Here is a 22,135-nt window from a genome sequence, read left to right as displayed (position 1 = left end):
TTCAAGGATGACACATTTTGGGTAGGGATGGTTTGTAATAAACTAATTTTGGGTAGGGATGGTTTGTAATAAACTAATTTTGGGGTTTGGTGCTACCTCAAGGGACTAGGGATTGATCTAGGTTTCCACATCAGGACTTCCTAGCTATATAAGGGGATCCATGTCACCTAATATAGTTATTTTGGATTGGTTATATTCTTGCATGCATTTGTATGGCCCAAGGCACGAATGGCTTAGTATCACTAGGACTTATGGGGCCGCCTCCATTCCTACCACATTTGATTAAATGTGTCATTTAGCTAAGGTTTAGTTAGTCAAAGCTATTTAACTTACTATAATGTGTATGTGTTGTGCTAAGTCCTTTCACTTACCAAGGTGCATCTTGCTTATTAAATATTACCACATTAGTATATTTAGTACATTCTCAACAAGTTATCCAAAATGTTGGATATTCTGAATTTATACTTATGACATTACATTTTTTGCCCTCATGAGTGAGATCTACAAATACTTTTACACCTAAGTATAGACAAACGTTAGGCATTTGAATGGGAACCTAGCATCTTTTATGCCCTTGGCCTTGGGGCTCTTGTGAGTTCTCTTATGACATGTGCTCCATACAACACTGGCATACAAGCTAACATGTGGGTCCATGGAATATATTACTTAGACCTAGGACACATGTATTGCAAGAAGATGCAATGAATGTAGTCAAAATTCGAGTGAACAATGAATCTAGTCCAGTTTTGGAGTGAGCACATGCTAGGAAATGATCACACAAGTGTGGTGCTAGAATATGAAGAACAACCTTTCATTTGAAGGGCTCTACTAAAACCTCAATATCTTTGTAAAGAGATGGTAAGGGTACATTACTCTTCTTATATGAAGTATATCCTTGTTTTGAAGGGTAAATTTAATTTCAAGGGTATATTTTTATTTTGAAGGGTGTATTTATTTGTACGCTTTATGCGAAGGATAAAACCCTCTTCTCAAGGATATTACAAATGTGAATAATGCAAATAAGTGATATTACTATCAATAAGTATTTGCCGCAATCTTCAAATTTGAACCTTGCTTCATTAGAAAACAGGTGGGTAGGCTATCCAAAGTTAGAATAACTTGCTCTAATTAGGAGAGATTTTCCCATTTATTTTTTACATAAATAATATAATAGTATTTGTGACAATCTATGTGGTATCCTCATGATGCCCTACATTAGAGCTAGAAAACCACCAATTCATCCATTAGGGCTAGAAATCCATTGATTTGTCATTAGGAATTGAATGGGACTTCTTACTTATGCTACACACATAAATGCCTTATAGGCTGTTATAAACATAAAAACTACTGGACAAATCTTTAAATTTCTGCAATTATCTATACTACTAGTTAAGGGGGGGGGGGGGGGGGGGGGGGAGGGACGGGTGCCACATGGCAGCCCCCCACCTCCCCCACAAAAAAAAAGAGAATGCGGGGGCGGGTGCCATGCGTCCAGCACCCGCCCCCTGCAAAAATCGCGCCTAGTAATTCTTATATGTATGCAATTATAGTTTGTAAGGAATTTTTATATGTCTGCAATTATAATTTGTAAGAAAGGAAGACGCAGGAGACCAACATTGGCTCTGGGAGGAGCTGGGTGGCAGAAATGGCTTTTGGGTTGTGTCATGTGCGTAGATATGGAGTCTGGACCGGGTGTTTAAGCTATATATATATATTCCTAGCCAGCAGACACAATAAAAGAGAGAGAGAACCTTCTCGTATAGAGCCTACAAACACAGATAGAGAGAGAACCTTCTGTCGACGAGTGGCAACAGACGCCCCCATATAAAGGCGACATAATCTCTGGGTGGCCATATATGGTACCTACAAGCTTATACGAAAGCTCCCGTGTGGAGAGAACATTTTTGAGACGTAGAGAGAGAGGGGGGGGGGGAGATTGCTCTCTTGGAAGGAGGGTTTTTGGATTAGATGTTCATGTTAGATAGAATAAATCAGTAAGTCGCGCGCGTACACAGAGACAGAGACACAGAGAGAGAGAGAGAGAGAGAGAGAGAGAGAGAGGGATGGCGGATGTCAATAGTAGTAGCCCTCTGGTGCTGAGTTACAGGGTTTTTGGATTAGATGTTCATGTTAGATAGAATAAATCAGTAAGTCGCGCGCGTACACAGAGACAGAGACACAGAGAGAGAGAGAGAGAGAGAGAGAGAGAGAGGGATGGCGGATGTCAATAGTAGTAGCCCTCTGGTGCTGAGTTACTCCAAGTTTGGCACCGCTTCCTCAAGAAAGACCTTCGGCAACATCATCGTCTCCATCGTGGGCACTGGCGTGTTGGGATTGCCTTACACTTTCAGAGTCAGCGGATGGGTGGCCGCCTCTGCCTCTGTCCTTCTGGCCTCTCTCCTGACTTATCACTGCATGATGCTCCTGGTATGGACTTCTTTCTTGCCATCTCTTTCCAAGCAAAAAAAAAACCTTTGGTAATGCATCTTCTTCTGATAGATATAATCATTCACAAAAAATGTAATGCATCTTCTGAAAGTTATATAGATGCCATTTAATCAGGCCCAAGCATGTTATTTGCAGAAAACGTGATACATTTTCTGAAAGATAGATGTAGATGCCATTTAATCAGGCCCAAGCATGTTATTTGCAGAAAACGTGATACATTTTCTGAAAGATAGATGTAGATGCCATTTAATCAGGCCCAAGCATGTTATTTGCAGAAAACGTGATACATTTTCTGAAAGATAGATGTAGATGCCATTTAATCAGGCCCAAGCATGTCTTTGCTCACTGGACTGCTTATCCATCTTTTGCAAAACTGTAATATATCTTCAGTGCTTGTCTGCTCTCACTGGATTGCTTATCCTTCTTTTGCAATACTGTAATATATAGGCCCCAAGCATCTATTTGTTCAATTGTTTTACTTAACCCATCATTTGCAAAGATGTAAGACATCTTCTGGAAGGTATGGATGCTTAATGGTCCATTTAATCAGCCAGCCCCAAGCATCCCCTTGTTCAATGATTTGCTTATCCATCATGGACTTTCCAATCTGCTGGTGCTTTTTAAATGTCAAAATTATGGCCCTGTAGGGTAAAGAGGAATCTTAGATTGTGCTTGATTTTTGACACAGTTGTCAAACAAATTACATTTTTCTAGGATGATGACAAAGAACTAGGGGCATCCACCCTTGTTTTTTAGGACATAAAACTTACTAACAAAACTCAATAACCTACTACTATGGTTTCTAGTAAACCCGGCCCAGGAGTAATCAGTAGCAAAACCTTCATCATAGTAGCTAAGGTTAGGTCCTTTGTTAGTCAGCATTAGCAAGGTCACTAACTTGTGTAAGGCCATGTGCCTTTTTGCTGGCCTATCTACCATATGTTTAGAAAATGGATCATCATATCACAGAATTTGGCTATTGGAATGGGGAAGCATGAAATGGATGGGGCATGACGCGTGGAAGTGGCTGCTGCAGGCAATTATGGGAACAGATCCTGCCTTGGCCATTTTGGCTGTGTATAGGGTTATCTTTGCTTCCCTTTAGTTAAGGGCCTATTCCTTCAGTTGCAGAAGTTATCCTCGAGGACTTTCTAGTAAAATACTGGGGTACCTGAATTTGTAGATGTGGTTCCCTGTCATTTGTTGTTATATTCGTTCATTTCTGAGAGATGTCAAACCTTGTTTAACATTTTGAGGAGTATCCAGCGTGTTTGTATGTAGGCCACTACTGCCTACCTCCACCCTTAGGTAGCTGTTCAATTATCTTTTTCTGGATCAACATCTAAATCAATTAGTGTATGTGTGGTTGTCTACTTAATATGCTAAAGGTTATCAGGTGTCGGATGTAATGTCAGCTTCAGCATATGACTTTGCATGATGTTTTTTGGTTGGTTATTAGGAGGTTCAATGCCTGTTTCTTCATGTTAGTTTTGAGTCATATAACATTTGAGTTGATTCTCAAGGAGTCTGCATGATGCTACTTTGTTTGTTGAAGGGCTCATAAGGTATCTGGTTTAAACAATATGATACTTCTTTTCGGTCTGCAGCGATTTATGATGGGAACTGAGTTCATTGGCATATGTGTGTGCTGGCAGGTGAAATGCAGAATCAAACTGGAAGAAGAGGGGCATCAAGACATATTGACATATGGAGATCTAGGCAACCATACATACGGAAATATTGGTCAAAATCTGGTTGACTTGATGATATTGATTACACAGTCCGGTTGCTGTGTGGCATATCTAATTTTCATAGGGCAGAACTTGTCTTCCATATTCACTGGAGGCACCTCTCAGCAGCCCCTCTTCATATTTATTATTTTCCCATTCCAAGTACTCCTCGCATGGGTGCGGTCTCTATCAAATCTTGCACCCTTCAGCATTTTCGCTGATGCGTGCAATGTGCTGGCAATGGCAATAGTGATAAAGGACGATTGCACAAGTTTTCAAGGGTTTGATAATATTAGGGCCCTCACACAATGGAAGTCTGTTCCTTTCGCATTTGGCATAGCCCTATATTGCTTTGAAGGCTTTGGAATGACATTGACCCTTGAAGGTTCTATGAGGAAGCCTCAGAATTTTGGCAAGGTTTTGGCTCTGGCATTTCTCCTTACCACTTCTGTGTACACGATCTTTGGTCTGATAGGCTACTTTGCCTTTCAAGATGACACAAAGGACATAGTTACACTGAATCTACCGAATGACTGGTCCACTATATCGGTGAAACTTGGTCTCTGTGTTGCTCTTTTCTTCACATTTCCTATTATGATGTACCCAGTGCATGAAATTGCAGAGGCCAAGGTTTTGGCTTGTGAGTTCCTCACAGCAAGGATAGTGGCCTACCATCCTAGACTACTCAAGCTTCTTTTAGATGCTCTTAGAGGAGTTATCATCCTGGTGGTTGCATTGGTAGCTGTGTCTGTTCCAGGGTTTGGGGTTTTCATCTCTTTAGTAGGTAGCACGGTGTGTGCTATGTTGGGTTTTGTCTTCCCTGCGTTTTTCCATTTACATGTGTTTAAGGAACAAATTTCTTTATTTGATCGGTCAGTGGATTGGCTTTTGATCATTGCTGGTATGGCATTTGCTTTATATGGAACCTACACTACTTGTGTGGATCTTCTTGTCCAGCAGTGATAACAATAATGATGATACTCATCAAGTTATGGTATTTTGCTGGTTGAGAGTAGTTAAAGAATATTAGCAACTTCCATTTTACTCGGCTGCTTGTGTGCGTACGTGCGTGAGTGCATGTGGGGGGGTAGGCAGGTGTGTGTGTTTGAATGCTTATGCATAATGACTAACCCAAGGATTATGGCCTATATGGCTTTGGCACTTTTCTCAAGTTTCTAAGTAATTGATTGATATTTTGTTAATGCCTAACAACATTCTCTTTATAGAAAATGTACGTGGGTCTGTATTATTGCCAATTATGTTAATAATATGTGTGTGGGTTTTAGAAGTTTTGAGGTTTGTTTTTGATTACTGTGGTGATAATGTCATCACATATGCTCAAAGGCACAAAATTACTTAGGTCATACAATGTGGGGTTGAAAATATGGAAGAGTAATAATATGTAGTTACAATTGAAGTTTGATTCCCAAATCTCCTTTGAAGATTGGCAAGACCCCATAGATCCATTCTTACTAAGAAAGTCATGACTAAGTGCTAATTTCACATGCTTGAAATTCAAAACTCTTAAAGAGACTTTGTTCCTTTGGAGTCCAAGAGAATTTGTCTCCATGTAAAGATATCACAAAAAGCAATGCCTTTTATCCATATTTGAATCTCTAACCAAAGTGAGACAAAATAGATATAGATCCGTTAATGAATGATATGGGATACAAATAATGATATGGGATACAAATATGACAACGAACAAATTGGTGTTGTAGGATCTAATTCTCTTTTCTTGGGAAAACATTAGCACCATCTGTAATTTTTTTTGAGATCTTGAAAAAGTCACTTTTATCTATTTAATTTCTTCCAAAGCTTGTGATCAAGGGTGTAATGTATCCAATTTTCTTGTAATAAAATGTTTTTATCTTTTTTACCACTAGCTCCAAGTGTGTTTTAATAATGAGGTTAAAAGTCGCTTTTAGAGAGATGTATGACAATTTATATGTGGGAGGTACTTAAAAAGCTTTCCTAAAATAAGTTTAGCTTGATGGATAGTTATTTTTGGCAATTAAGCATGCTTGCAAGGTGGCATTGTTGGGATGTGTGATCTCTCAGGAAGTTTTTCTTACAAGCAAATGGTTGCATTCTACACATAGTCAATAGTGTCAATGAAGATTTCATAGTCTCATTGCCAAGTATATGCCAAGGTCTATGCTTTAGTCATGAGCTCTAAGAGGTATATTGCCCAACGCAATGTGATCAAATGTTCACTCGCCATGTGGTCAAATCATGATTGGATGGCATTGTATTAAAATTTTTTGGAGTGGATTGTAAGGCTCTTTTTCATTTAAGATAGCCATGCTATAGAAAGCATTGCCTTACTTTTCTCCTCAGTGTCTCAAAACAAACCCCTCCTAATGTCTAATGATGTTGATTAAAACACTAAAGTAAAAACCCCTTCTTCCTCCCCTCCCTCTCCTTGACTAGTTTATTAAGAGGGGTAGAGCATTGCATAGAGACAATAGTGAGTAGGAGAGTACCTTCTATTCGACTGTGAGAGAGGAGCCGTGAATACTAGCTTTCTACACACATTAACTATCCAACTCTTTATGCCTTGCTTTACTACCATCCCAATCCTTATCAATCCCCCTTTTTTGTCACCGTTAGCCAAGCTTTCTACTACCCACTCTACTTTGAGAGTAAATCAAGAATCATTGTAGTATGATGGCTTGGAAGAGGAGGAGCCCAACTATAGTAGAGCAAGTCCCAACCACGACAAGAGTGGAGCAAGCAGTTGCAATGGAGCAAGTGATTTCAATGGCAAGCGCAACCCCTCTTCCATATCTAATGTATGTTATCATGTGACTTTAGATGAGTTAAAATTTTCATTAGAAGGTAGACTACTTTTCTTCTTGAAAAACCATGGGATTGAATTCGCTATGTTTTAATTAAGATATCTTACTAGTCAAGCCTTAGCTTCTAAGAATATAGTACATTGGAGAAGTATTATTTGTTTTATTGCTTCCATTTAATAGATGAAATTTATAAAAGCTTTCTTTGGAAAAGATTATATTCTTTGTCTTGGCATTGTTTGTTTTATGATTATATTTGTGAGGTAATAATAAAGTTAGTAGTAGATTGAGAGCAAGTGTGGCTTGTTGAACTCCACCTCCACGAACCAATTACATCCTCACTTGTGCTTGAATCAAGTCTCTAGATGAGAGGTCTCTCTACATGGTGTGATTCATCCCTCAAGAGATTAGTAGGGCTCTAGGGAAACTTTTACGAGTCAAGACCAAATCAATGACTTGCAATCCTAGATTCGTTCAGAAAGGGTCCTATACTAGTTACGGGATATGCTAAAGGCCCAATATCGATAGTTCCAATCTAGAGCAGTTTGCTTTTAGTATTAAACAATCTATCTAGGGTAACATTCGATATTGATAGTTCTAGTCTAGAGTGGTTTACTCGGTATCGGACTGACTATCCAAAGTGGGTTTTATGCTGGTATAGGGTGGTTTCTTCTAAAGTCTGTTTTTGTTCACTTGTTTGAAATAAATGACTAATTTCAATTGTTTTTATGTATGTGATTTAAAGATATATAACAAATTTATGCTAAATTTTGAATATCCAAACGAAGTGTGCTAAGACCCTAATTAGAAAACTAAAGATGTGTGAGGTGTGTGTGTGGAAAGTGGGAAGATGACTTCCTTGATAGGAGTTTTCTTATGGTTGGGTGAACTCGATTAGTCAAGTGGCTTATCAACACCTATATATTTAGAGCTAAGCATTGACTTCCTTACAATACATGCCTTAAAACGTAGCGAGCTTGTAAATACAAGCATGGGTGCGTGAGTTTAAATCCTAGCTTTCATGAAAAATTGATTGTCTACATCTCAATATATGGTTGCATATTAAAATATCTTAGAATAAATCCATTCCTAATTCCTAATCTTATCACATGTCTTATTCAAGTCACCACTTAGAAACACTTTTAGGATAATACCATTATTCAAAGAAAGCCAATGTTCAAATTTTCTTCATGTCATATTTGAAATTTCTTGGGAGAAATGACTTTGATACAAAATCTTGATCTTAACTAAATCAATGGGACTTGTTAAAACCTTGTAAGACACACTTAGAATAGTTAAAGGCCTTAGATTCTAACAAAATTTCATTTTTTGTGACTTCAAGATGAGCTTGATCACTTGCATTTATGTGGGCTAAAATTAGATTGGAGGAGCTAAGTTCATTTACCTTAATTCCCTTTTAAAAACTCTACAAGAAACCCATCACTACCAAGTAATCTATTCTTTTCATAGAGTAAAACACATTCGAGATCTCAAGGCTTGTCTATCAAAAGAGCTTTACGAGAATCTAATAGTCTTTGAGAGAGGCTCTGAAAATTTGTTAACCACCTCTTGAAAGGTCTCATTCAAGGGGGGAGCACTCTACATAAGAAGAAGACCTTTGAAATGCTTGTTTCATCCTATGAGTAACACCACTCATTAGTCAATTCAACTATAAATTCTTGAGCTTTCTATACTCCAATCAATTTGAAGAAGATAGGGCAACCTCCTTCCTTGAGCCAGTGTAGTCAAGACTAAATACAAGCTTGTTGTGCTCCATTATTTTATTACTTTTCAAGGAGATCCTTAGTTTCTTACACATGTTGTATTTGATTATTTGGATGCTCTAAGAGAGTAGGAAAAAGATTATTGTTCTTGTTCAAACATAAGCAAGAATGGAATTTTTAGTGGTCTAGTAGAATATTCCTTTCCGTGCTTCTTGGAGACTTTGATAGCCCCACACTTGAGTAGGATTATCCTCAGCCATAGTGGATTACCATGCTCCTTTCATCTTATCTTGATCAACACTATGGGATTAAAAAGCAAACATTAAGTTTGAAAGGAGGAGATCCCTTCCTACCTTTGCACCTTGAGTTGAGGAGAGCAAAATGACTAAAGAAATTTTGAGCTGAAGAATCAAATATCACCTTAGATTTCATTCTTAGGTAAATCCACCATCTCTTAGTACTTATACAAAAGTAATCCAAGCTCCACCTTCATTGAGCTATCATAATGCTTATTTTCCCAAGAGAATCTCCTAAACTTTTCATATCTATGGAGTATATAAGTTTCAAAAGAGAGGGAAGACTAGGGAAAGTAACCCAAATGAGGCATTGAAACAGCAATACATAAATAGAGCAATACTTGATAAATCAATGCACACATTGGACAAAATATTTCATTGACGAGCAAAAAACCTCCTCCCTCTCTACCTATGAACTAACTACATTGTGATTATATAATCACATTCTTTTAAAATAGATTTTTTCATTAGCCTTATAATTTGTGTAATAACCTAATCTTCATATAATTTATAATCTTTCATATGAAAGAATATTTTGTACAAAATAATTCTTTTGTATGAAATAATAATATTTTGTACAAAAGAACATTTATAACAAAGTATGTATTACCTATATAGATCTTAAGGCCTCAATTTCTTAGTTTTACAAAAAACTATCAAGAAATTAAAAGGAAAGATAGTAAAGGATATGGAAGCTTAACAAAAGAGATGATTAAATGTAAGAAAACATTTAAGTTGATCTAAAAGTTGATAGTTATGTACATGATGGAGGGTACCTTCTTAGATCTACAACACCCAATTTTTTTTTTAATGGTATGCTTAGAGCAAGGGATTTGTTATGCTCTTTCTTCTTGCTCTTCTTGGGTTTAAAAAAAAAAAGGAGTGTAACAAAGCCCCTACTCTAAGCGAGTCATGTACAATAACCTTAGTTTGAGGGGAAAAGGTGGAGGGCCAATATATGGTCAATAAGCGGCCAATTTCGAGGGGATACATGCCCAAATATCGGAATATATAGCCTCTAGAAGCCAACAAAGAGAAAAAGTGTGGAGAGAGAATGTAGAAAGATGGACAATATCATGCACGTCAATTGTGTGGATCCCTTCTCCCCAATTCTCAACCAATTGAAGCATTTGATTACATAAATGGAGCTTGCTCATCAAGAGCTTCGATTTTGTATATCAAGTTCATTTATTGAGATGAGGGATTTTGAAATGAGATATTTCAATCCATCTCTCTCCTCTTTATGTTAGTCTTTCTCTCTCCTCCCCTTCTACACACAGTGCTTGTTTTTATGAGAGAAGGGGGATGGGAGCGTGAGTGAGAGAGGTGAATACTATGTGGCAAAGAGTCATCAAAGCATGGTGGCAGAGCATGTGGAAGCATATCCAAGAGCATCAAAGGCTTTGAGGAATGTCAGTGGCATTAGATCTCGCATGAGGTGACATAGGCATTATAGTAGTATAGTGTAGATCGACAAATAAGTGCCCGCTCCATCATAGAGCAGAGATATGCCACCTTTTGGACAAGTTTCTACTTTTTCTCACATTTAATAGTCTTAATAGTGGTGCACTTTCTATCCATTAGTAACACTTTTACCATCTCTTACTATGTATTTGATAATACCATCATGAAGAAGAAGTGCAACCAAGAAATGATTAGTAGCATCAGTTCCAACTTGATATCGAAGAGGAGTACTTAATAGACCACCTAGAGTTTGGAGCTTTATTTGCTTTTCAATACCCTAGTTATCTAGCGATAGATCTAATCTCCTTTGACCATTAGTTCCACCTTAACATCAAAGAGAAGTTTTTAATAAACCATCCACCTTTGATAGATCTAATCTCCTTTGATATTTTAGAGAAGGACCATTAGTTCCACCTTATCATCAAAGAGGACTTTTTAATAAACCATCCAAATGGATTTTCCTATCAAAGCTTGGGCTATAGGAATGGGTTCAATCTCTTTTGACATCTTAGAGAGGACCATTAGTTCCAACTTGATTTCAAAGAAGAGTATTTAATAAAGCACCTAAAAATATTTTCTTAAGAAAGCCCTTGTTATCTAGGGATGGGCCCAATCTCATTTGACTTCACATAAGGACCCCAGTTCCAACTTGACATCAAAGAGGAGTATTTGATTGGCCCCATTTGGCATCTTAGAGGAGCATTAATTCTAAGTTGATATCAACTTAAGAGAAGATTTATTAAACTAGCTAATTAGATTTTCTTTTGGAAGCTTTACTTATTGCAGTATAATATTATAATTTTAAATTAGGTCATTATCTTCCTTATTTAAAAAATAATATTGCAAGTATGCAAAGGAAGTTTAAAAATGATTGCAAGCAAACACACATGTGAATCTTTAAACGATTTATTCTTCAACAAGTGTACATGTATCAAATCATCCACTTCCTCAATGTCATCCTATTCAACATCCATTTTTACTTCATCCCATCCTCATATTCATTCCCTATTCCCTCTATTATGACCTCATGGATCTATCGTACATTTTACTTGATGCAATACACAAGTTGGAAAAGCAATACACCAACACATTAGGCTGTGATAATTTCAATTTATTCCTATGTTTTGAGTGAACAAGATTGAATTTGATTTATTTTTTTTGTAGCCACCAGAAAATGCATGAATAGATAACATCCACTTAGCTACATATTGAGGCTTAGAGTCATGGAATCAAACTCTTTTGACCAAGTACAGACCAACAAACTCTTTATTGCATCAATCTACTAAGCATCCCCAAGTACCCCATCCCTATCTACATAAGTTTACTCATTTTAAAAGTATGCCTTCTTACATCAGTCCCCTTATCCCATCCCTATTTGCATACTTTATTCATTGCAAGTATGCCTTCTTGCATTGGTCCCATCCCTATCTACATAGTTTTCTTGTCATTGATATGTCTTTTTGAAATCTTCCATAACCTCTTTGTTCTGTGATTATTGAAAGACTCGAAACTTTGGACCTAGGGCAAATCTGACACCATGTATTGGACTATGCACATTTTGCTAGATCTGTGAGGCTCATTGCATCACTACAAGACCTTGAACAAGCTAATATTGTGGCATTGTATTGGTCTTGGGCAAAAAACTTACATTTTCTGTTGTGTGTCTAGATGCATAGGTCCAGGATATCCATGTAATGGGTGTTTCTTTTGAATTTTTATATGAGATATGTTCACCTTTTGAAAGATTTTTGTAATACAAAATTTTGCTCGCATAGAAATCCCTCTGAAGCTCTTTGATGGCACATTTGATATCATCTCCTACCCTGAGTGAATCTTAAATAAGTCCCTTGTATCTTTTGTTGTATTTACCACTTGAGATCATGGCATTATATCTTATCTTGGCTCTTGCCCACAAAATTTTGACAATTATTATGTATGGTTTTCCATGCACATAGGTAATCTCTTTGCCCTTTTCAGATGAGTGGATGCTCATTCTAGAATTAGCCCATTGTGTCAAGCGTATGAGGATTCTGGAGGAGCTTCTGGATATGGTATACAATGTGTTCATGGTTCCCAAAGAAGAGAAGTTCACCCTCTAAGCGGCTCATGTACAAGGTTGTAAAGGTGTAAAAGGCTATATACTCTAATGTATATGTATATACCAATGAAAGAATAAGGAGTTTGTAAAGAGGATTTCATGATCCTTTGAGCAAACTTTTAAGTTTCCAATAAGTTATGAGCTTTGGTTGCCATGATTCTTTGTTCCCTTGTGTGGGTAAATAGCAATAGACTCTACCAACTCCCAACAACATCATTGCCTATACAATGAAAAAAAATAGGCACCCTATATATTTCTATTTTTCATTGCTTCTCCATCAACCCTTAACATTCAAGTACTAATATTTCATGTCTATGGTGTATGGTATTGTATAGTACCTTCAACAAAATCAAAATAACTACAACAAAAAGAATGAGAAAGCAATGCAAATATGGTCAAAGGTTTTCAAAAGTGACTCAAAAGATGAAAATGGAGACTCCTTGGGTCTCAGAAAAAAATGACAATTTAATTTTGGAAAATATCTTCGGTATTTTAGTATCCCTTAAACATGATACCTGATTTATTTGCTTGAATCTTACTGTACATTAATCTATGATTGAGAATCACATGCAAGCCAACCAAGTCCAATAAAGGTTAAGTCTAGTGAAAGTTGCCAATCTACCGTGGGTAATCTATGATGATCCAATAAGGGAACACTATAAATGGACAAAAGGATTCTAGAATCCCTAATTCTTGTACGTGCAAACCTTGTGAGTCATTGCTTATCTTTCTCCCTTTTGCTTCCACCATAGGTTGTATGAGAGAGCAAGAGTGAGTGAGACTAATAGAGAGAGCTTGAAAGAGGCTTCCCTTCTCCATTCACTTACTTCTGTTCTAATCCTTCTTCCTTTATTCTTGCACATGTGGTGAGCTTGGGACCATAGTGTTGCATGCTTGAAATGATTGCTTTTTTTGTTGTTTTTTGGAGCTTTATAGCCTATTTGATGCATGATTTTGTGGGATTTGACTATTTCATGATTTATTTTTGTGAGTGTTGGAATTATTTTGGATTGTTAAAACATCTTTTGAGATCTCATTGAGGTTTTCTTTTGGTTTACAATGTTTTGATGTGTTTTGATTGATATCTATTGGGTTGTGATTACTTTTGTGAGATTGTGTTGAGCACCATTTTCTTTTTATTTAAAGCTATATGGTTATAGAAGAATGTGTTGTCATATGATTTGAGACTCTTTGGATGGATTTTGATTGGTTGATAAGAGTTTTGTATTGATATGTGGTCTTATTGCTTTCTCTTCATCTTCTATAGCTCTTGTGAGCTCCTATATGCTTCTATAGCTTTCTATATGTGTTTGTATGGTTTTTATATGATGGGTTCGAAGCATGGAAATGTTTTCCTTCCTTTGGAAAGAGGGAAATAAAAGCTCTTTTTAGCATTTTTTATCAAAGAAAGTATCATGTGAAGACTAGAATTGAAGACTTGAAGTGGAAGTGATAGTAGTTCACTGTGAAAGGACACTATAGTGATCCTAGTGCCATTTCGGATCAGACATACCCTTTGGAGAATAGCTCCATGACCAACAGAGGGTTATGGATAATTATTATATTTTATTGTATTGTATGAGAGCATGTGAGAGAGTGATTGTGTGTGAGAGAGTCATTTTTGTGATCAATCTATTGTCTCTATGAGAGATTCGAAGATTGTGAGAGAAGAGAACAACGAAGACATTGTTGAAGACTATCTCTCACCTAGTCACACATATAAAACACAATGAAATAACCTACCACTTGTCAGAATGATAGATTGATTTGTGGTGGTTGTAATGAGAATGCTTACTAACTTACCATGTTATCATCATGCCTCCTTAAGCATTTCTCTATGATCCACATACATCACTCCTCCTTACATACTTACTTCCATTTTCACCCATTCCATGAGGGGAGTTGTTATAGGAAAGTTTGAAGAGAAGAAGACACCTTCATCCCACATGTCTCTCACTCTCTCACTCTCTCACTCTCTCAACCACACACACTCTCGATCTTTCACTAAATTGATTGCTTATTACACATTCTCTATTTAATACATTTATGTCAATAAATTAATGACTCACTTTTCTTTAAGTGTTGATGATGATCTAGCATGGTCATGAGACCATTTAGAGACCAGTATTTCTAGTGCATCACTTAATGGGGTGATCAAAGCACTGTGACGAGGATATCTGGTACAGGCAATACAAGTTATGAAGGGGGAAAGAAGTGTCTGCCAAGTATAAGAGTGTACATAAGAACCAAGGAGTTACACATAAATGAAGATGGATTTAGTTCTAAGAAGAGGAAGTGCATTAGCATTATGTATATGTATTTATGTGTGCATCTAGGGATGCCTGGGAATGTTTCCTTGTGTGTAATGAGCATTGCATCCATTTGGGGTCATCCTCTCCCTTACAAGTCAAGGTTTCAGGTCTTTTCTTTCATTAAGAAAGACGAGAGAGGTAATTCTCTCACTAAGAAAGACAAGAGACGTGATCCTCTCGAAGTGAAGAGGGAAGTGATTTTGTCTTTCTAAGGTCTAAAATGACACAAGATTTTGTGTGGAATTCAATCTTAAGGTTGAGGCCCAAGGCAATCTAATGAACTCTCCTTATCTATGGCTCAAGGTGGTTGCATGACCCAAGTTAAGAGTACAGTTTAAAAATCAGTTTTTCTTAAAATAGAAATGGTAAATCCATTTTTAAAATATCTCACAATAGAAAGACGATCTCTACAAATGGTATGCGAAGGTTATCAGAAACAATGAGATCTAAAACTTTTGTGTTGGACGTTTTTTCATTCGAGCAACACACAGAGAGATATCTCGAAATTGGTGTTGCAGAGTAGGTCATGGAGGAATAGCCGCATCTTGCATGAAGATCAACCTTTCCAATCTTGGCACTCAAGTCTCTCTCTAAGAAGAGAAGCTCTTGAAAGCCTATAAAAGAGGAGGCTCTCCTTGGGTGTGGGAGAGGTGAAGGAAGCATCACTTTTCATGCATCCAAGAGGAGAAGAGAAGGAGCAAGTGATGCGGAAGAACTACTAAAATCAAGTTCCAAGAGGAGGAGAGAAGGTGCAAATGCTGTGGAAACTCTATTGAAATCAAGTTCCAAGAGGAGGAGAGAAGGTGCAAGTTCTATGGAAGCTCCGTTGAAAGTTCCAAGAGGAGATCCCTACACATATTGTGTAGGAGAGAAGGTGCGAGTGTTGCAGAAGCTCTATTGAAATCAATCTCCAAGAGGAGATCCCTACACATATTGTGTAGGAGAGGAGGGACTCAAAAAGGATCAAAAGGTACCAACTTCCAAGTTGTGCAAGTGTTAGCCGGTTGTATACCATGCAAGGAACCATGATCTTGTTCCCAAGATCTACAAGTAAGAATTGGTTTATGTGTAACGGAGGAGCTTGCTCCTTGTCAATAATGTAACTCCACAAGGGGGGGGGGGATTGGCCCATCTTCCAGTCCCTAGTGTGTTGTTAATCTCTCAATCTCTCTCTCTCTCGCTCCCTACATCTTTCTTTTCTCTCATGTGTTCTTTGTCAACGCCATCATAATATTCGCCAGATATATTTTAAGTATATAAGAAAGTCGAGCATATATCTCATATCTTATAACACACTCACACATACAACTCACAAATATGGGATGGAAAAGAAGACAAAAACAGAGAGGAGAGCTTCCCTCCTTGTCCCTCACTCCATTACACTATCCCACACTACCTCTCCTTCACTCTCATAGGATAGGAAATAGACTAGCAAGCCTAATGCATACAAGCTTTAGGGTTAGTATGCCCACCTTCCCCTTGGGCATCTAGCACACATCCACAATTCTCGATGGTCTCTCTCAAATTGCATGTGCCTCCCTTAGCCTAAGCCTTACTCCTACTATATAAATTAATTTGTGTACATCCTCACCTCATGGAACTATTCAAAATTTCATACAATTTGCATGGCTCTCAATAATTCTTATAAATGATCAAAACTTGATAGTGCAATAGCTTCAAAATTTCTTTCCAAAAATTGTGGTGGCATGTTGCACATTGTGGTTCACATTATGTCCCCCTCCTATTTGAGTGCCAATCCCATTGTACTTAGCCCAAGGTAGATTGTTATAGTTTGCATCGAAATGAGGAATGATGGGATAGTTGATGAAGAAGACTTGGTAGGCAAAGGCCCGGTGTTGTTGATGACGGCGACTAAAGTTGAGATACGGTGGATCTTTTTGGGGTTGAAGATAGTTTGTACTTTGGTGGGTGATGGGTAAGGGGCTATATCTCAAGGGTGGAAGGATGATGGCTACATGGTGGAAGAAGGAAACATGGAAAATGGAATAATGAGGACAATGCATGGCCATTGATGTCAAGGAGTCTTCAAGAAATCCATTGCTAACTTGTATGCCAACTCATGCTCTTCCTAAGGGATATGTCTACCTCACTTATACATTGACTAGTACAAGTGCTAGGTGCAACTAGGAAATGGGTCAAGACCTGGAATATTGTCCCACACTTGAGGACCCAATTGGTGTGAAGTTTTATTGTGTTGTGTAAATCTCAAGGTGATAGCTTGTCCAAGCAAGCCCCAGATGTCCTACCCTTTATGTGCCCTCAAATTGTGTCATGGGGGGGAGAGCTAGAGGCGATTAGAGGTGGAGCCAACTAACCAAGGCCACCAGATGCTTCCCACTTGAGAACCCCTAGGTATAGTGAAAATGTGTTATGCCTTTCTATTATGGATTCTATGCATCTTTTCTTTCTTTTTCCTCTTTTTTGATTTCTTTCTTCTTCTTCTTCTCTTTTTTCTTGAACAAATATAAATGAATACTTTGAGAGTAGTGTAGTACTCTCAAGAAGAGGCTGGAGTGTCCTTTGGAGATCCCTTGCTAAGGAGGTATTCTTTCACAAACTCTCAAAGCTACAATAAAGATTTAAGAAAGAATGGGTTGATGCATTTGGCAAACTGATTGTCTACTATATCCTCTTGCAATTGTGTACAATAAGTAGACAACAATAGAGTTAAGAGATAGGATTACACTATTGCCTACTATATCCTCTTGCAATTGTCTACAATAAGTAGACAACAATAGAGTTAAGAGATAGGATTACACTATTGCCTACTATATCCTCTTGCAATTGTGTACAATAAGTAGACAACAATAGAGTTAAGAGATAGGATTACACTATTGCCACATAACCGATTCTTGGATTTATATCCAAGGACAATGGTGGGCGTCCATCATTGAAGGGTGTGATAAAAGAGGAGTTTGGTTAGTCGTTGAAGTCTCACACAAAATTATTGAAGGATGGCACTAGAACCAAGAGCTAGAACAAATAGGTTGTTTCCTCATGAGTGGCTCTTACATTTGCAATTTGGGGAAGGTTGCACCCTTGCTTACTTTAATTGTAATTACTATCATGCCTCCATGGGTAGGGGCAATACATTGGATCTACCCTCTTAGCTTAATGCAAATAACAATAGGCCTCCCATGCTCTTTAATTGGATTCAAGGATGGGGTAATGCCATCCAGCTAGGCCTAGCTATACCACTTGATTTTTCCTTGAGGTATCTATCTCTAGTTCCCTAGGGGCAGCAAGACCTATGATAGGAAAGGAGATTAAATTGGTTTATCCATGTGTGTGCTATGTCCTCAACTATGAGCAACCGTATTGTGTGCAAACATAGTGGTCTCCTCAAAATGCTCTCTTCACTTAACTTGAAGTAAAAGATCACCAAAGTGTATGGGAAATGCTCTTCTTGGTATCCTTGTACAGTTTTTTTTGGATTCCTTTCTTCTTCATGTGGTAAGATCTGAAGTAGGAGAGGGTGGTATTCTATCTCCACTATTTGCTCTTTTGTTTCATTTGCATCACAATTAGGGGGGTTTAGGTAGGTCTATTAGGGGGGTCACAACTGTGGGCGGTTCTAGAGCTATTGGAGATCCTTACCTAGGTGTCTCCAAATGCCATACCCCAACTACTTTTAGCTCCTTTTGTACATATCATTTGGTTCTCAAATGATAAACCAAATCCTTCTTAGTGTGCTTAGGAGACATTAGGTTAAGCTCATGGATTTACTCCATACTTCTTAAGGTACTAGTGATCAATCCCAATCATGATTTGAGCTTCTCATGATCCTCTATTTGTGGAGTGCAAGCCAATAGTATTTCTTCTTTGAAGAGTTCATGTTTCTTCACCACTATTTATTTATAAGATTTCATTTGGCTAGGTTGGCTCTGTTGTATAAGGCTATACCTAAGTTAGTTGATAATTTCATCAAGGTTTCTTTATTGAGTCTTTGGGTCTCAGTTTTCACTATGCCAATAGCTCCTGTTAGGCTTGCAGCTATGGTCTCGTGTATGCAACCCTCAATTGACCTTGGACTTGTACTAATGCTCTTGTTTCTCTCTTTGATGAAGTTAGTGTCCTAGATGTTTCTGCACAACTTAGGTTGAGACTCATACCCTTCCACTCTCCCGGGCACCTCAACTGCCTTGTCTTCCCAATAATACATAGGTTTCTGTTGCCACGTTGTGGGGTGTCTCATTCTTTCCTCCAACAATCTCCTTTTCAGCCTCGCCAAGAGCTTTATTACTTCCTCTGCCACCCTTGGAGATAATACCCTATCCAACATTTGAGAGAAGGTAAAGGAAAACTTGAAAGAACTGTTGCAATTTTCCCACTGCTCCCACACTACAAGTTCCTGGCCCTAGTTTACAAGGTCACACTCCTCTCCTTGAGGGATGGGCACATATGGAACTTATAGTGGCTTGGCTTGGAATTTTCTATGTGATCCACTCTTTCTTTGTTCATTATCAGTAACACAAGCTGGCATTCTATATCAAGCTTTCAATGATGGATTTGCCTCTTCTAGAGGATGGTTGGAGTGGAGCTTGGTCTGTTGATTTATCGTTTGAAGCGGCTAGAATGGTTTTTGAAGACTCTATGACTACAAACACTATGATGATGTCTTATATGTACTTGAAAGGTGATTTGTTAATACCAAATGATGAAGATTTGGCTTGATATGTAGGGGATGTGGTATTACAAGCTACATTGTATGTCAGATATTCGGAGTTGTAGATTGATTAGATGTTACATGCCTATTCTTCTAAAGTGGTTGATTTCCCTAAAACCTCTTAGCATACAATGATTAACTTTGTGATCCTGAATCAATAACAAAACAAAGTCTCTATTCATGTGCAGAACATTAACCAACTGAGGGTGGACCTCTTAGTTCACCTTTCAAAATAACCTCATTTCGATTTATTTTTCTTTGATGCCTACTGTTGTCAATCCCTTAGGTCCATTAGTTCCTCGCTTATCTTATCATCAGCAAAATGACCCATAGATATGATGCTTATCTTTCCCTTTATAAATCTAACTCACCAATTATTTTACCTCTTCTTTTTCAACCTCAGGTGCTCCTCAAATTCCTATTTTCACACAGTGTTCTTTTATTGAGGATTGAGTATTTTCCCCTCCGTCTTGTGCTTCCCCATCCATAACTATTCCTTTTTAATATCCTTTTTAACATATTCTCCTAAGTTCTAAGCTAATCCCTCTTTACCTCATTCCTCCTTTCATGATTTTTATTACCCATCAACCCTAGCAATTTGAGTTCTTCTGGTTAATCCTGATGTGATTATATGCGCCCTTTGCTTCCCACTCCAATTGGTACTAGGTTTGGGTGTCTTAGCATGGAGGCCATGTTGAAGTGCTCTCCTTCCCAACTTTAACTTCATTTTGACTTCCTCAAGGGTCTCTTCTTCTCTAGATTGTGTTACATTTAGCATTCTGTTTAAAAGGGCTCTTTATTGCTCCAACATCCCCATCTCTATGGTTGCAACTTTGCTCTTTTCCATCAGGCATTCACTCTTTGAATGGGCTAGTCAATACGCTAAGTCTTTGATTATTTCCTTATTCTTGGCTACCCATTCTTCCGCCTTCTCTTCCCTACTCCAAACCTTGATTTTAGTATTGGACTAGAGTGGTGATTACTTGCTCTCTTGCCCTTGCCATAATATATTCATGTGCTCTTTTTCTTGGTTCTGGTGCTCTCATCTTTTTGTGTTTTTGTCGCATGTAGCTCTTTTCTTGCCTTCTCTCTTTGCCTCTTCAACTCCTCGTTTTCTAGCTCTAAGCATCTATTTTCCTTGGAGTTGAAGGCACGCATCTCCTCTAGAGGCATATGGTTTTCCTTTCTCCATCATATAGGTCTTTGCGGATTTTTTATCCTTGCCTTGCCTTTAAGGCCTCTTTTAATGCAATCATTTATCACAACTCTATAGAAACAGAATTTGTATCCTTTTTTATTAATTTGTCTATATAATGATTTATTAAATTTATTTCCTTTGCACTAATTAGATATAAAGAAAAGTGCATTGGAGCTGGCCACTGATGAGAGTGGTCACAGGTTATGGTGGACCCACGTGGTGGGTTAGAGAAAAGATAGTTCACACTTCCACCTATATGGCCCGATTGGGCGCCTGTGACTAGAACTCACGTATATTAGGGTTAGACTCGCACACAGAAAGGATTGATGCCTTGAAGTGTGGGCTAGATCCACCAGAACAGACAGTTACAATCAACAAGATGGCATGATCATGAAATGCTTGTATAATGTGCATGTGTGGGCTGAAAGCTTGAAATGCACATTTCTTTGCATAGGAAAGTCACATGAAGATTCGGATAGCATTTTTGCGATGTACACGGAAAAAACTTTCATATGACACCCATATTGGGGGGGGGGGGCCCTAAATTTTAGGAGATCCCTAAATTTTAGGAGCCTCGAATTAGCCTAAAAATGCTAGTCCTAAAAAATAGGGATGTCATTCTAGAAATAGTAAGTTCTGTACTCTGAGTGTGCTTACTAAATTTGATTGTTTCTATTCTTGATAGTATTCAACCCAAAAAGGAAGGCCATAGAGAAGAGACAAGTGTCAAGACACTTGTCACACAAGTTTCCAAGTGTCCCACCACTTGTCACATCTCATGACATGTGGCTGGACACTTGTCTTGTGCTACTCCACTTTCCCCTTTTGTACTAGCTCTTCCCTCTCCTATAAATAAGAGCTCGTTTTTCTTCATTCAACATCATTTTTCTTTGCTGCAAACTCATGTATAGCACCCACAGATAGCCGGAGACATCTGATAAAATTGGAACGATACAGAGAAGATTAGCATGGCACCTGCGCAAGGATGACACGCACAAATCGAGAAATGGAACCACTGTAAACACCCCGAACAACGTAGTATGCTTAACAATTATGATATTCGCTTGTTTTCGAGATTTAATATAAAAGAGAATGTTCACTTAAAGTTGAAAATGAAAATTACTCACAAAATTACAGCCATGAAAATGTAAAAGTAATGGAGACAAGATTGAGGGTTGAAGACGGGCAAACCCCCCCCCCCCCCCCCCCCCCCCGAAGGAATGTATTTCTGCTCAACCCAAGTCCCTTAGGGAAGAGCTCAGTTACAATCAACCTGAGAGTGAGAAGAAGTAATTCTCACTCTCACAAGGTCATGCAAAGATGTACAAACACACACGCATTATCTATTATGCAATGATAAGAACTGATTTCTTTACAGTA

The 22,135-nt window shown here is 38.0% G+C and overlaps 1 protein-coding gene and 1 non-coding gene across 2 annotated transcripts; both read left to right on the top strand.

The window, feature by feature from the left end:
• Positions 1–1,606: 1,606 nt before the first annotated feature.
• On the top strand, positions 1,607–5,259 carry LOC148033841 (amino acid transporter ANT1-like). Its single transcript, XM_087682366.1, has 2 exons — positions 1,607–2,427; positions 4,104–5,259. The coding sequence occupies exons 1-2, from the start codon at positions 2,215–2,217 to the stop codon at positions 5,139–5,141; spliced, it is 1,251 nt and encodes a 416-aa protein (XP_087538492.1). The 5' UTR covers positions 1,607–2,214; the 3' UTR covers positions 5,142–5,259.
• A 16,409-nt stretch (positions 5,260–21,668) lies between these two features.
• On the top strand, positions 21,669–21,776 carry LOC148033840 (U6 spliceosomal RNA). Its single transcript, XR_015691519.1, has one exon. It is a non-coding gene; the product is annotated as a U6 spliceosomal RNA (small nuclear RNA).
• Positions 21,777–22,135: the final 359 nt, after the last annotated feature.

The sequence above is a fragment of the Lygodium microphyllum genome, chromosome 7 (genome assembly GCF_053477565.2).
Source record: "Lygodium microphyllum isolate KBCC chromosome 7, Lygodium_microphyllum_v1.1.10, whole genome shotgun sequence".
In the NCBI taxonomy this organism is placed as follows: Eukaryota; Viridiplantae; Streptophyta; class Polypodiopsida; order Schizaeales; family Lygodiaceae; genus Lygodium; species Lygodium microphyllum.
This window is presented reverse-complemented; position numbering and strand designations above follow the sequence as displayed.